This window comes from Scyliorhinus canicula, chromosome 3 (genome assembly GCF_902713615.1).
Source record: "Scyliorhinus canicula chromosome 3, sScyCan1.1, whole genome shotgun sequence".
Classification (NCBI taxonomy): domain Eukaryota; kingdom Metazoa; phylum Chordata; class Chondrichthyes; order Carcharhiniformes; family Scyliorhinidae; genus Scyliorhinus; species Scyliorhinus canicula.
Genome location: NC_052148.1, coordinates 117,090,704 through 117,107,191, shown reverse-complemented (window position 1 = coordinate 117,107,191; position 16,488 = coordinate 117,090,704). Strand labels below are relative to the sequence as shown.

Sequence of the window (16,488 nt, the reverse complement as noted above, 5' to 3'; positions counted from 1 at the left end):
ACCCCGAGTAGCACACATGCCTCCTCCACTGTGCGGCTTCAAAGCAACCAATTGGAGGCTCCCTGAAACTATTGCACCATTCAAATATAACCAGATCGATCGCTCTTCCAATTAATAAAAATGCAGCAATGACATCCTCTCTTCCCTCATTTTGCAAGGACGGAAAAATGTGGTTTCCTGCAGGTTTTCTGCTACATCTACAACCGCCTTTTTAATTTAAAAAAATCACGTCAATAAAAGTCGAAGCGAAATACTCGCTTTCCCCCGAGTGAATGGCAACCCCCAGAGGAGGCAAACAGGGGCACACAGCAGAGAGTCTGTGTGCCCCCGGGACGCGCGGGAATGGGAGGGAGAGCTGGGCTGGCCGGGGCGAGGGAGACGTGCGGCTCCACTCCTTCTTATCTCACATCTTTCGCCGCAGGTAGAGTTTGCTGAGGACCCCCCACCCCCCACACCCCACACCCCTCACACACACACAAACACATCAAGCCCACTAACCCCATCAGCAAACCAAACAAGAGGGAGAGAAAAAAAACATAAATCTCAAAACAATTTGCCTTAAATATCAAAACTCCTGTCTGCCTCGTTTCTCCATCGCATTTGGGCGCTAAGTATATACTGTGAGCAGGAATGCGTTTGAAGTGATATCTCGGTATAAAAATGTAACGCTTGCAGCTCGGAGCATTTTGGAAATCTGCAGCAGATTGAGATTGAGGCGCCTGCTTCTGATTATCTTTCTCCTTCGCAATGAACCCCACTCGTATATATTGTAAACAGCACAGTAAAGATCAAACACTCAGCTATTCACACACTCCACACCAAATATTAATGATTTAGCTCACTGCAAATTAATCTGCCAACTCACTATCTTCATTTCATTGTAAGAAGTCTTACAACACCAGTTTAAAGTCCAACATGTTTGTTTCAAATCACTAGCTTTCGGAGCACTGCTCCCTCCTCACTCATTCGCCTGAGGAAGCAGTGCTCCGAAAGCTAGTGATTTGAAACAAACCTGTTGGACTTTAACCTGGCGTTGTAAGACTTCTTACTGTGCTCACCCCAGTCCAACGCCGGCATCTCCACTTCATTTCCTTGGGGGAGAGGGGAGGCAAAGGAAAACACTTTCATACTTACGTGTTAAAATCATCGTTTCCAGCTTTCACATCAATGTACAACTCCAGCCGAGGAGGACAAGCACACTGGCTTGTTGGCTTCTTCAACAATCTATCCAAAACAAGACCCTGGTCTCCCAAATTGGGGGGGCGGGGGGAGCAAATGGTGCCCTGGAAAACTCGAACAGTGTTCAATATTCAACAAAGTTCTCGGCTTTCCCGAAGTGGTTAAACGTTCCCAGTAATCACGAATTGATGCGAATCCATATTCTCAAAGTCCCAGGCGTCACTTTTGTGTGTACCCGAGGAATGCTGGAGTTCAGCCCCGTTCCTGCACTGGTTCAATAAAGCTCCGTGGAAATCTCGCTCTTTTTGCACAGAGGATCGGAAGAACTCACATTGCCTCTGATCCGCAGTGAGAGCAGTGCTGAAACCCAGCGGAATAGCCACTCCTCCCCTGTGCTGCAGCCACCTCCCACACACACACACAGCCACTGGACGACCTTCCAAACCACATACTGTACCACTCAGTTTAGTCACTGACTGTTATGAATGTTATGACACAAACAACGGCAAAATATTATAATCCTCTCTTAAATACCCACATTCCACATAGTTTATCACGTCATCTGCTCTTTTCGACCTCTAATCTCAGGCAATAGCACAAAATTATATATTTTTAATATTATTCTTTCATGAGATGAGAGTGTTACCGTATTGCCCATCCTCATTGCCCTCAAGAGGTTTGCTTTGATGCTTGCTTAACTTGATGACTGACTCCATTATTAGCGTTTGCGACTCTACTGAGGGAGGGATACCATATTTAGGTACTGTCGGGTCTGTTTGCTCAGATAAATGGAAAATAAATGGAAATGGAAAGGTGGGCAGCACGGTAGCACAAGTGGATAGCATTGTGGCTTCACAGCACCAGGGTCCCAGGGTCGATTCTCCGCTAGGTCGCTGTCTGTGCGGAGTCTACACGTTCTCCCTGTGTCCACGTGGCTTTCCTCCGGGTCTCCGGTTTCCTCCCACAGTCCAAAGACGTGCAGGTTAGGGGGATTGGCCATGCTAAATTGCCCTCAGTGTCCAAAAAGGTTAGATGGGGTTATTGGGTTACGGGGATAGGGTGGAAGTGAGGGGTTAATGTGAGTCGGTGCAGACTCGATGGACTGAATGGCCTCCTTCTGCACTGTATGTTCTATGTAAGATGCCAGTAGACTATACAACGATGAGTGGGGTTGTTCTCCCCAGTTTCCTTGGCAATATGTATCCCTCAAATACGTAACAAAAACAGATTATCTGGCTATTAATCTAGTTATTGCTTTTGGGGCCTTGCTGTGCACAAATTAGCTATTTCCTAGATCACAACAGTGGAAACAGTTTGAAAATATTTCCTTAGCTGTGAGATACAAAAAGGAGCACGACATTGGGAGGAGGCGTATTGTCTTCAGCCATATGATTCACTCCACATGATATCAACAAAAGGCTGAAGAAACTGGAAACTGCAAAAGCTATGGGCCCTGACAATATTCCAGCAATAGTACTGAAGACTTATGCTCCAGAATTTGCTGCACCCCTAGCCAAGCTGTTCCAGTAAAGCCACAACACTGGCATCTACCCGGCAATTTGGAAAATTGCCCAGGTGTTCCTTGTACACAAGAAACAGGACAAATCAATCCAGCCAATTACTATCCTATCAGTCTACCCTCCATTATCAGTAAAGTGAGGGAATGAGTCATCAACAGTGCTATCAAGCGGCACTTACTCAGCAATAACCTGTTCATGGACACTTGGTTTGGGTTCCGCCAGGGTCACTCAGCTCCAGTCTTTGTTCAACCATGGACAAAAGAATTGAATGGCAGAGGTGAGGTGAGCATGACTGCCCTTGACATCAAGACAGCTTTTGACCTAGTATGGCATCAAGGAGCCCTGGCTAACCTGAAGTCAATGGGAATTAGGGGGGAAACTCTCTGCTGATTGGAGTCACATCTGTCACAAAGGAAGATGGTTGTCGTGGGTGGAGGTCAATCATCTCAGTTCCAGGACATCACTGTAGGAGTTCCTCAGGGTAGTGTCCTAGCCCCAACCACCTTGCTTCATCAATGGCCTCTCTTCCATCATAAGGTCAGAATTGGGGATGTTGGGCAGCACGGTGGCACAGTGGTTAGCATTGTTGCCTACGTCGCTGAGGACCCGGGTTCGAATCCCGGCCCTGGGTCACTGTTCGTGTGGAGTTTGCACATTCTCCCCGTGTCTGCGTGGGTTTCGCCCCCACAACCCAAAAGATGTGCAGGATAGGTGGATTGGTCACGCTAAATTGCTCCTTAATTGGAAAAATAATTGGGTACGCTAAATTTATAAAATATAAAAAAGAAAAAAAAAAAGAAGTGGGGATGTTCGCAGATGACTGCGCAATGTTCAGCACTATTCGCGACTCCAAAGGTAATGAAGCAGTCCATGTCGAAATGCAGGAAGAATGCAGGAAGTCCCAGGTTTGATCCCGGCTCTGAGTCACTGTCCGTGTGTAGTTTTCACATTCTCCCCGTGTTTGTGTGGGTTTCCCCCCCCAACCCAAAGATGTGCAGGCTAGGTGGATCGGCCACGCTAAATTGCCCCTTAATTGGAAAAAATGAATTGGGTACTCTAAATTTAAAAAAAAAAAAATGATCTAACCATTGCCCCTTGACATTCAATGGGATTACCATCGCTGAATCACCCACAATCAACTTCCTGGGGGTTACCATTGATCAGAAACTCAACTGGATTAGCCATATTAATACTGTGGCTACACTGGTAGGTCAAAGGCGAAGAATCCTATGGCGAGTGACTCACCTCCTGAACCCCAAAGCCTGTCCATCATCTACAAGGCATAAGTCAGGAGTGTAATGGAATACTCTCAACTTGCCTGGATGAGTGCAGCTCCAACAACTCAAGAAGCTCAACACCATCGAGAACAAAGCAGCCCGCTTGATTGCTCCCCCTTCCACACACATTCACTACCTCCACCACTGACGAACAATGGCAGCCGTGTTTACCATCTACAAGATGCACTGCAGTAACCCACCAAGGTTCCTTCGACAGCACCTTCCCCCATGACCACTACCATCTAGAAGGAAAAGAGCCAATAATACCTGGAAACCCCACCAACTGGAGGTTCCCCTCCAAGTCACTCACCACCTTGACTTGGAACTATATCACTTTTCCTTCACTGTCGCTGGGGCAAAATCCTGGATCTCCCTTCCTAACAGCACAGTTGGTGTAACTACACCTCAGTGACTGCAGTGGTTCAAGAAGGCAGCTCACCACCACCTTCTGAAGGGCAACTAGGGATGGCCAATAAATGCTGGCCTAACCAGCGTGCCCACAACCTGTAAATGAATAAAAATATTTTTTTAAAAGAACACAAAGTTTAATGAGGTAAACCAACAAACACAGCTAGATAGAACAAATAATAAAGAGGATGGCTACTCTGGGAGAAAATCTGACAAAGCTGCCTCTCCATGTGATGGGAGATGATACCTGAGGGCGACTGCTCTCACCCAAGAAGAATAGCAGAGAAAAGCCAATCATCCAATGAGGTCAGGCAAAATAAAACAATGGCTACTGTCCCTTTTCTTTCGTGGGCAACATGAACACCATCCATAGAGTGCCAAAGTATTTCACAATACATCAATTACTTTTTTAAAAGCCTTTTGAGCCTATAGCCTCAGGAATCCCCATTGTCCATCCTTAATTGAGTGGACTTCCTGGAAGCAGCCTAGTAAATGGTTATCCCGAGGCAGGTTGTGCAAGTGGGCAGGACTCGGGGGTTAGGATCCATATTTGATTTGATGGAAGAATGTTTCAATGGTGGTAAAAAGATTCAGCTCACAGTCTCTGTTGTTAAGTGAGCAAACATATGCGCGTGCATATATGTGCGTGCCAAATTTCAGTAAATCTGTTGTGTCACTGTAACAGTTCTCTGATCTTGCTCTTGAGGCAACAGTTGGACAACGGTAAACAACAAAAGCTGCGCTCTAGATCCTTGTATCTATAAACAATACCCAGGTGATCTTCTTGTGTTATATATTTCTGTTATACAGCGAAGAGTTAAGAATATTTGGTGTGGATGGAAATTTTAGTCCATTAGCTTCTGAAAAGACTATTGTGTGTGAAAAATATAATCATATCTGGTTCAGCATAGAGGGATTAGTCAACATAGTTATGGGAGAGAATGACCACTCCTTGTTTCCACTATTTTGATTCTTAGCATCATTCATCCATTGGGGCAATGGCATCATGGCAATGGGAATCAGTGATCAGCTGCAACATAACCTCATGGCTCCGGAACTCAATCCCTGTACCAATAAAGGCTAACACACCATAGGCCTTCTTCACAACCCTATCAACCTGGGTGGCAACTTTCAGGGATCTATGTACATGGACACCGAGATCCCTCTGCTCATCCACACTGCTAAGAATTTTACCATTAGCCAAATATTCCGCATTCCTGTTATTCTTTCCAAAGTGAATCACCTCACACTTCTCTACATTAAACTCCATTTGCCACCTCTCAGCCCAGCTCTGCAGCTTATCGATGTCCCTCTGTAACCTGCAACATCCTTCCACACTGTCTACAACTCCACCGACTTTAGTGTCGTCTGCAAATTTACTCACCCAACCTTCTGTGCCCTCCTCTAGGTCATTTATAAAAATGACAAACAGCAACGGCCCCAGAACAGATCCTTGTGGTACGCCACTCGTAACTGAACTCCATTCTGAACATTTGCCATCAACCACCACCCTCTGTCTTCTTTCAACTAGCCAATTTCTGATCTACATCTCTAAATCACCCTCAATCCCCAGCCTCCGTATTTTCTGCAATAGACGACCGTGGGGAACCTTATCAAACGCTTTACTGAAATCCATATACACCACATCAACTGCTCTACCCTCAGCTACCTGTTCAGTCACCTTCTCAAAGAACTCGATAAGGTTTGTGAGGCATGACCTACCCTTCACAAAACCATGCTGACTATCCCTAATCATATTATTCCTATCTAGATGATTATAAATCGTATCTCTTATAATCCTCTCCAAGACTTTACCCACAACAGACGTGAGGCTCACCGGCCTATAGTTACCGGGGTTATCTCTACTCCCCTTCTTGAACAAAGGGACCACATTTGCTATCCTCCAGTCCTCTGGCACTATTCCTGTAGCCAACGATGACATAAAAATCAAAGCCAAAGGCTCAGAAATCTCTTCCCTGGCTTCCCAGAGAATCCTAGGATAAATCCCATCAGGCCCCGGGGACTTATCTATTTTCACCTTGTCCAGAATTGCCAACACTTCTTCCCTATCCTAATAGCCTGGGTCTCAGCATTCTCCTCCACAACATTATCTTTTTCCTGAGTGAATACTGACGAAAAGTATTCATTTAGTATCTCGCTTATCTCCTCAGCCTCCACACACAACTTCCCACCACTGTCCTTGACTGGCCCTACTCTTACCCTAGTCATTCTTTTATTCCTGACATACCTATAGAAAGCTTTTGGGTTTTCCTTGATCCTACCTGCCAAAGACTTCTCATGTCCCCTCCTTGCTCGTCTTAGCTCTCTCTTTAGATCCTTCCTCGCTTCCTTGTAACTATCAAGCGCCCCAACTGAAACTTCACGCCTCATCTTCACATAGGCCTCTTTCTTCCTCTTAACAAGAGATTCCACTTCTTTGGTAAACCACGGTTCCCTCGCTCGACCCCTTCCTCCCTGCTTGACTGGTACGTACTTATCAAGAACATGCAATAGCTGTTCCTTGAACAAGCTCCACATATCCAGTGTGCCCAACCCTTGCAGCCTACTTCTCCAACCTACACATCCTAAGTCATGTCTAATGGCATCATAATTGCCCTTCCCCCAGCTATAACTCTTGCCCTGCGGGGTATACTTATCCCTTTCCATCACTAACATAAAGGTCACCGAATTGTGGTCACTGTTTCCAAAGTGCTCACCTACCTCCAGATCTAACACCTTGCCTGGTTCATTACCCAAGACCAAATCCAATGTGGCCTCACCTCTTGTTGGCCTGTCAACATATTGTGTCAGGAAACCCTCCTGCACACATTGTACAAAGAACGACCCATCTAATGTACTCGAACTATATCTTTTCCAGTCAATATTTGGAAAGTTAAAGTCTCCCATAACAACTACCCTGTTACTTTCGCTCTTTTCCAGAATCATCTTCGCCATCCTTTCCTCTACATCCCTAGAACTATTAGGTGGCCTATAGAAAACTCCCAATATGGTGACCTCTCCTTTCTTGTTTCTAACCTCAGCCCATACTACCTCGGAAGAAGAGTCCCCATCTAGTATCCTTTCCGCCACCGTAATACTGTCCTTGACTAGCAGCGCCACACCTCCCCCTCTTTTGCCCCCTTCTCTGAGCTTACTAAAACACCTAAACCCCGGAATCTGCAACAACCATTCCTGTCCCTGCTCTATCCATGTCTCTGAAATGGCCACAACATCGAAGTCCCAGGTATCAACCCATGCTGCCAGTTCCCCTACCTTATTTCGTATACTCCTGGCATTGAAGTAGACACACTTCAAACCACCTACCTGAACACTGGCACCCTCCTGCGAAGTCAAATCTGTGCTCCTGACCTCTATACTCTCAATCTCCCGTACCCCAAAACTACAATCCAGGTTCCCATTCCCCTGCTGAATTAGTTTAAACCCCCCCAAAGAGCACTAACAAATCTCCCCCCCAGGATATTGGTGCCCCTCAGGTTCAGATGTAGACCATCCTGTCTATAGAGGTCCCACCTTCCCCAGAAAGAGCCCCAGTTATCCAGAAATCTGAATCCCTCCCGCCTGCACCATCCCTGTAGCCACGTGTTTAATTGCTCTCTCTCCCTATTCCTCATCTCACTATCACGTGGCACGGGCAACAACCCAGAGATAACAACTCTGTTTGTTCTCGCTCTGAGCTTCCATCCTAGCTCCCTAAAGGCCTGCTTGACATCCTTGTCCCCTTTCCTACCTATGTCGTTAGTGCCAATGTGGACTACGACTTGGGGCTGCTCCCCCTCCCCCTTAAGGACCCGGAAAACACGATCCGAGACATCACGTACCCTTGCACCTGGGGGGCAACATACCAAACGTGAGTCTCTCTCGCTCCCACAAAATCTCCTATCTGTGCCCCTGACTATTGAGTCCCCAATTACTAATGTTCTACTCCTTTCCCCCCTTCCCTTCTGAGCAACAGGGACAGACTCCGTGCCAGAGGCCCGTACCCCATGGCTTACCCCAGGTAAGTCGTCCCCCCCACAAGTATCCAAAACGGTATACTTGTTACTCAGGGGAACGACCGCAGGCGGTCCCTGCACTGACTGCTTCTTCCCAGTCCCTCTTACAGTTACCCATCTATCTCCTGTCTTTGGTGTAACTACTTCCCTGAAGCTCCTATCTATGACCCCCTCTGCCTCCCGAATGATCCGAAGTTCATCCAGCTCAAGCTCCAGGTCCCTAACACGGTTTTTGAGGAGCTGGAGTTGGGTGCACTTCCCACAGATGAAATCAGCAGGGACACTGACGGTGTCCCTCACCTCAAACATTCTGCAGGAGGAGCATTGTACTGCCTTCCCTGACATCACCTCTGGATTAAAAAAAAACAAGAAAAAGAAAAATAAAGGAAGAGCTTACCTGATATTCCCTCAAACCCTGCTCCCGCTGAAAGGTAAGCAAATTTAAAGGCACTCACTCACCATCACGACAGGCCCCTGCTCCCGCTTCCCAACGACCGTGGGGGGTTTTTTTTTGGTTAGAGGAGGAGGTAGGGTGGGAAACACTGATGAAGTGTTTCGGGTTTAACTGTCACTTGACAACAGCCCCTCCACAAACCACCTTCAAATTAGGCTGACCGCACTGCACGTATGCAAATTTCCCCAGAACAGCTGATCAGTAGCTCTGCTCTGCTGCCCTCTGCTGGATGCTTTCCTTCACTCAAACTCCTTGGGTCTCCTTCGCAGGTACACCTTCAAATTAGGCTGACCACACTGCACGTATGCAAATTTCCCCAGAACAACTGATCAGTAGCTCTGCTCTGCTGCCCTCTGCTGGAACAGCTTTCTACAGTATCAAGTCTTTTGTGACTGTCACAAGCTTTATTTTTTTGCTTTATCTTGTCCTGTGTGCTTCTGGATAACTGGGGACTCTAGATTTGGCAGTATCGTCTTTTGTTTGTGTGAGGACTAGTTTTCACAGTAACTTCATTGCAGTGCCTTTCAGTCAATAACTAATTCTCCATCTTCTGTTCCCTGCTCTCAATTTACCCTCAGGTTGTAACCCCCTGCCAATCTAGTTTTGGGGTCTATAGTACACTGTGCCTTTCGAATTTTGCCTGTGAATGCCTCCCAAGGATTTAACATGTTTTTTTCTTCTAATAGCTGTATCCAGTCATCTCTGAGCTTTGTAAAATTTGTCTTTCCCCAATCTGGAACTTTTGCTCCTGTTCCGTCTTCATCCTTTTCCATAATGGCGCTAAATCTAACGATATTGTTGTCGCTATCTCCATAATAATAATAATCTTTATTGTCACAAGTAGGCTTACATTAACACTGCAATGAAGTTCCTGTGAAAAGCCCCTAGTCACCACATTCCGGCGCCTGTTCGGGTGCACAGAGGGAGAATTCAGAATATCCAATTCACTCAGCAAGCACGACTTTTGGGACTCGTGGGAGGAAACCGGAGCACCGGAGAACCCACGCAGACACGGGGAGAAAATGCAGACTCTGCACAGACAGTGACCCAAGTCGGGAATCGAACCTGGGACCCTGGCGGTGTGAAGCAACAGCGCTAACCACTGTGCTACCATGCTGCCCTATGGTCCACATCGTCCACTTTCCCAACTTCAGTTCCTAAGACTAAATCTAAAATTGCAACCCATCTCATTGGGCTGGTTACATGCTGGCTACAGCAGTTTTCTAGGGCACCATGTGGCACAGTGGTTAGCACTGGGTCTGCGGCGCTGAGGACCCGGGTTCGAATCCCGACCCTGGGTCACTGTCCGTGTGGAGTTTGCACATTCTCCCCATGTCTGCGTGGGATTCATCCCCACAACCCAAAGATGTGCAGGTTAGGTTGATTGGCCACGCTAAATTGCCCCTTAAGTGGAAAAAAAATAATTTGGCACTCTATTTTATTTTTAAAATAAATTTAGTTTTCTTAAATGTAGTTCAAGAATTTTATGCCCTCTGTGCCCTTCACACTGTTCATATCCCAACTGATATTAAGGTTGTCGAAGGCCCCAAAGCTTATTGCCCTATTGATTTTGCACTCAGAAATCTGTCTATATATTCGCTTTTCTAACTTACTTCCACTATTTTGGGGTCTATAGTACAGTCCTAGCAGTGTGTGCGCCATGTGTCTATCTGTGCCCTCAGCTCATTGGATTTATTTACAATACTCCGTGCATTTATATATATATATATATATATCTTTTAACACTGTCAAATTCCTGTACTGCACATATTTTAACCTGTGCTGCTTTTGCCTTTCAGTCAATCTAATTCTCCATCTTCTGTTCCCTGCTCTCAATTTGCCCTCAGGTTCTAACCCCCTGCCAATCTAGTTTAAACCCCACCCAACAGCACCAGCAAATCTCCATGCTATTCATTCCAGTCTTGTCAAGGTGTCGACCATGGCAGCTTGTCTATGTCCCACCTTCCCCATAATCAGTCCCAATCCCTCAGAAATCTGATGCCCTCCCTCCTACACCAGTTTTCCAGCCGAATGTTTAATTGCTTAATTCTCCTGCTTCTATACTCGCTTGCACATGGGACTACAAGCAATTCTGCAATTTAGAGATATTCACCTAAGAACAGTGACTGAACTTTGAAACAATTTATTGTAGTGGTTTAAAGCATTTTGTGATGTTTATAATGCTTAGAGCATGATATAAGTACAATGATGACATGATCATATCGGTTACCAAGCACAACCTGGGTTTTTAGTCATTAGATAAGTAAATAGGGGGCAGCACGGTGGCACAGTGGTTAGCATTGTTGCCTACGGCTCTGAGGACCCGGGTTCGAATCCCAGCTCTGGGTCACTGTCCGTAAGGAGTTTGCACATTCTCCCCGTGTCTGCGTGGGTTTCACCCCCACAACCCAAAAGATGTGCAGGACAGGTGGATTGGCCACGCTAAATTGCCCCTTAATTGGAAAAAAATAATTGGGTACTCTAAATTTATTTTTAAAAATAAGTAAATATAAACATGGTTCACATCATTTCAAACATCTCAATGTAAAAGTCTTAAAATTTCTCAAACTATTATATAAATGTTATATTTTTTGTAAATTAAAATCATATTCTCTAATTGATCTTGTGGCATAATTATGACACATAACATTTAACCTGAACCATGCGGACTACAGCACCGTAAGTCTTAAAAAGAACATGTTTTTTTAATTAAATGTTTATCATCTTATAGTTTATATTTAGCTGATAACATTTTCACCTAACTACTTTTGACCCCTACAAAGATTATCTGGAACTGAATTTGATATTCACACATTTACACTCAGAGAGGCCCATACTCAGTTCGCTCACAAGGCAGTATTGAATTACCAGCCTGACATTAAAGCTCTTTTCCCACAGAAAAGGCAGGAGACCCGAATCAGCTGTTTGTACAGTACCAGCATTATGGCAATCTCCTGATCCTCAACCCAAGCCATCTTGAAGGTCAAGATGTGAGAGCCTTTACTCTTTGTTCCAAGTGGATTAAATAACTCTGCATTGTGTGAAAACTGCCTGCCTCACTTTCTACATTATTACAGTGATTACACTTTAAAGGCAATGTGCTCTGGGGATGTCTTGGGGTTCCAAAAGGCGCTGTATCAATGCAAATTATATGCCTCAAGAGGCCTGGTGGACACCTCTTGTTTACTAAAATTATTTAAATGAGGCCTGAGGTACATTTTCAGATAAATTCAGGCCTCAGGTTTTTGCCATGCGCTGTGAGCATGCTGATCATTGCAGACTCAAAAATGACTCTAAATTACTTTCTTTGTTTAGTAAGGATGTCCACTGGAACAATAATAACGACTTGTGTTAATGAAGGTGCTTTTTTGTCATTCTTTTGCCATTGATTCTTGCAGCCGTATCAAAAGCAATTAAAGCTAAATGAGGCTAAAATTGCCAGATTTTGTTAGCTAAATGGCTAAAAAGATTTATTATCTTTTGCTAGTCTATTTGTCTAGTTAAAGCAGTGTTCGCATTATGATGGAGACCCCATCGTCATCCACCCTCCACCTTTGCTGACATCATCATGTATATTCCCCTGTCTTATACATGTTTTGCATGGTGTAATGTAATGATGCATTTACAGAGCAGCCTGTTTATAACATCTACTCTGTTACGTGTTTCTTGTTTGCTATCGGTTCGCAGAAAGACTGACAATTCAGAAGTAAATAAGGGATAGTCGTCGTCATAGTCTGCAAGATTTGGCGATAATATTAGAGGCTGTTTCAAAATTACAGAGGGGAGGCAGTGGATTAAAAGTAGACACTGAGGGCTGCACGGTGGCACAGTGGTTAGCATTGCTGCCTACGGCGCTGAGGACCCGGGTCGAATCCCGGCTCTGGGTCACTGTCCGTGAGGAGTTTGCACATTCTCCCCGTGTCTGCGTGGGTTTCACCCCCACAACCCAAAAGATGTGCAGGATAGGTGGATTGGCCACACTAAATTGCCCCTTAATTGGAAAAATAATTGGGTACTCTAAATTTATTTTAAAAAAAGTAGACACTGAACAGGAACAGGAATGGGCAAAGGGAATAAGTGGGATGGGAGGTGTGAAAGCACAATCAAGAAAATAATTTGGAGGATGCTTTTGAAAACTGGGATGGAGAAAACATATTAGAGGTGTCGGAGGCAAGAGCTCCAGGCAGTGGAGGGAGGCTACACTGCCTGAGGGAGTGGCCACTGATGGCGGAATCTGAGGGACTAAGAAACAAGGAATAGGCTGATGTCAGAACAGCTGACAATTTTTTCCTTGTTCTTTCATGAGATGTGGACATTGCTGGCAAGGCCAGCATTTGTTGCCCATCCTCAATTTCCCTTGAAAAGAGTGGCTTGCTCCGCATTTCAGAGGGCATTTAAGTATCAACTACACTGCTGTCAGCCTGGAGTCACATGGAGGTCAAACCAGGTGAGGTTGACAGATTTCCTTTCAGTGAACCAGATGGGTTTTGACAAATTATGGCTATCATGATTACCATTACTGAGATTAGCTTTATTTCTAGATTTATTAACTGGAGTGGGATTTGATCCCACGCCCCCAGATCATTAACCTTGGGCTCATGATTATTAGTTCAGTGACATTACCTCTTTCCACCATCTCCCCTTATCTCCACTGAGGTGGGGCAGTGCAAGGCCTTGAAGAGAATTGATTCCAAATTATTACCGGGAAGTAAAGTAACGATAATTTACAGTTCAAATGTGGATACTAAAACTGTGTAAAAACTAAAGATTGCTTAATTATATAAAAATCTATTACAGAATCAGATTATCACATTCATTAAACTTCTAATAAATCAGCAGAATAGCCATCTGTTAAACTGCTGTGGAGTTGCACATCCCTCCCATTAGATTCGCTCTGATGTTAGTACCCATATGCAGGGTGGACAGACATTCTTCCCACCCAGGTCCCTTACTGCATTTGCAGCCATTGGGAATCTGATCAGCGATTAAATATTAGGAGAGATGGTGGCCTAGTGACACTGTTGCTGGACTAATAATCCAGAGGCCCCAGATATTGCTCTTCAAATCCCACCACGGCAGCTGGTGGAATTGAAACCTAATCTCAGTAATGGAAACCATAAAACTATCACTGATTGTCAGAAATGGGCAGCACGGTGGTGCAGTGGTTAGCACTGCTGCCTCACAGCGCCGAGGTCCCAGAATCGATCCCGGCTCTGGGTCACTATCCGTGTGGAATTTGCACACTCTCTCCGTGTTTGCGTGGGTATCGCCCCCACAAACCAAATATGTGCAGGGTAGGTGGATTGGTCACGCTAAATTGCCCCTTAATTGGAAAAGATGAATTGGGCACTCTAAATTTAAAAAAAAAATTGATTGTCATAAACACCCATCTAGTTCACTAATCTGCATCCTTAACTGGATTGGCCTATATGTAACTCCAGACCAACAACAATGTGGTTGACTCTAAACTGCCCTCTGAAATGACCAAGCAAGGTCAGTTCAAGGGCTTTTATGGATGGGCAACAAATGCTGGCCTTGCCAGCAACACCCTCATTCCACGTCCATCTAGATTTTCCACTACTGCCTTGTCTGCCATTGGGTGTGAGATTTATTTGGCCTGAATTGCTTAGGGCATTGACACTGACCTTATCTTAACCCTATACAGTGATATATATCACATAATGAAACATCAGCATATACTGGACAGATGCATATCCCAGGTAACTGAAATAAAAGCAATAGCTTGAAAAATATTTCAGATAGTGGATTACTTTTTCATTTTATTGCTGATTGATGAAGAATTAGACAAGGATATATTAGGAGACTGAGTGATAACGATTCACGGGATCAGCTGCAGAGTGCAAGGCACTGGAGGTAGATTTGTACAATACTGAAATAAATTAAGTTGGTATTTTTCATTTGACTAACTTTGAAGTAAATACTTCTGGCAGGATTAACAAATGGGTAGCAACAGTGTGAAGCCTATAAAGTTGCGGGGAGGGAAAAGCAAGTTACCAGGATTAAGTACAGGTCCTACTCCCACGTTTTAATCTGGGTTAACGTGTTCCAATATGAAATATCAATATGAAAACTGGAACCCTTATTCTCATAAATACTTTTCACTTTTCAAATCTCTGAATGAGTGCAGAGCTATTCCAAAGTGTCTGGAATGAAAACTGGTTTCAACTTTATTTTCTTTCCTACAAATAAATGCTTTGTTATTGATCATGTAATACCAATCTTTGCTGTCAAGTGCATTCATGATGTGCTCTTAATCCAGATATATGAGCCCTAGAACTTCACTACATGCCTGCCATGATGCTTTTATAATGGTAGGTTTCAATATTTCGAGTGAAGTGGCACCATCCTGGGGCTGCTAATCTCACACACCTGAAAAAAGTGGCTGCCAAAGGCTGAACAATCAATTCCCACAGATTGTCAGCTCTCTTCACAGTGCCAATTAGATACAGTCGGGATGACTCTTATCCAAATTCAATTGAATCTCCGGAGTATTTACACAGGAACACCTCTACAAGTGCTCTTACATTGATGCTTTCCCACATATACCGATTGAACATTTTCTTTCTATGTTATCAATGCTAAATTCATCCCCGTAACCCTGACCCTAAAATTCCGGACTCAAACTGTTATGGCCGAAGATTGTTCAGTTGGGATAGGGCTGTCGGCTTTGATAGATAGTGGAAGTGTAGGAAGCCCTGGCATAGACACTGCCCCCTCCTGATTCCAAACCAAACAGGTGACTACTAACAAATAGCTTTACATTTCTGTCCAAAGTCTCAGGCCAGACCCTAGTCTGGATTCTAATCTAATCCATCTCAGTGAAATTATTCCTTTCATTGGGCTCAGCAGGTCTGGCCTGGGGAGAGGACAAAAACCAGCCTGGATGTTATCGAGTGGCCACTCCTTGGCCATTAGGGGTAATTTTAAAAATTGTATTCTCAGCCTCACCTGTAGAGACCAAATATTGAAAGCTGCAGTGCGCTCTTCGTGAGATTTTCCAACCGTTAAAATAGTGGAAAAGCATGTGCAGAGGTTGCTGAAGTTTCTGACGTGCTCGTGGGGAGGAAGGGCAGGAGGTTGCTACAGTCAGTGCAAAGTCAGAAAATTATCTTAAGGTCATAAATTAATACATTTATTGTAAGGATCGGATCAGACTAATTAGTGATGCCCCTCAATGTCAAATAACCCCACTAATAAAGCCAATAGATTATTCTTGACCAGTTCAGTGGGATTCAAAGGACAATGTATTCCTTCAGGGGCGGATTGTCGCAGTGATTAGCCATGCTGACTACAGTGCTGAGGACTCGGGTTTGATCCTGGCCCTGGATCACTATCTGGTTTATCTGGTGGCTGGTTTAGCACAGTGGGCTAAATAGCTTGCTTGTAATGCAGAACAAGGCCAGCAGCACAGGTTCAATTCCCGTACAGGCCTCCTTGAACAGGCACCAGAATGTGGCGACTAGGGGCTTTTCACAGTAACTTCATTGAAGTCTACTTGCGACAATAAGCGATTATTATTATTATTATTATACTATCTGTGTGGAGTTTACACATTCTCCCCGTGTCTGAGTTTGTTTCACCCCCACTATCCAAAGATGTGCAGGTTAGGTGGATTG

General features: G+C 44.7%; 1 protein-coding gene across 2 annotated transcripts in view; it reads right to left on the bottom strand.

Moving 5' to 3' along the window:
• Positions 1-16,488, bottom strand: part of dlc1 (DLC1 Rho GTPase activating protein) — a 607,654-nt gene that overhangs the window by 53,051 nt on the left and 538,115 nt on the right. The window contains exon 1 of one of the 2 annotated variants that reach the window (XM_038791123.1): positions 1,135-1,562. The exons of the other annotated variant lie outside the window; for it this stretch is intronic. Coding sequence (XP_038647051.1) covers positions 1,135-1,147 — 13 coding nt within the window. The 5' untranslated portion in view covers positions 1,148-1,562. Of the gene's footprint in view, positions 1-1,134; positions 1,563-16,488 lie in introns of those variants that run through there. 2 annotated transcript variants of the gene reach the window in all.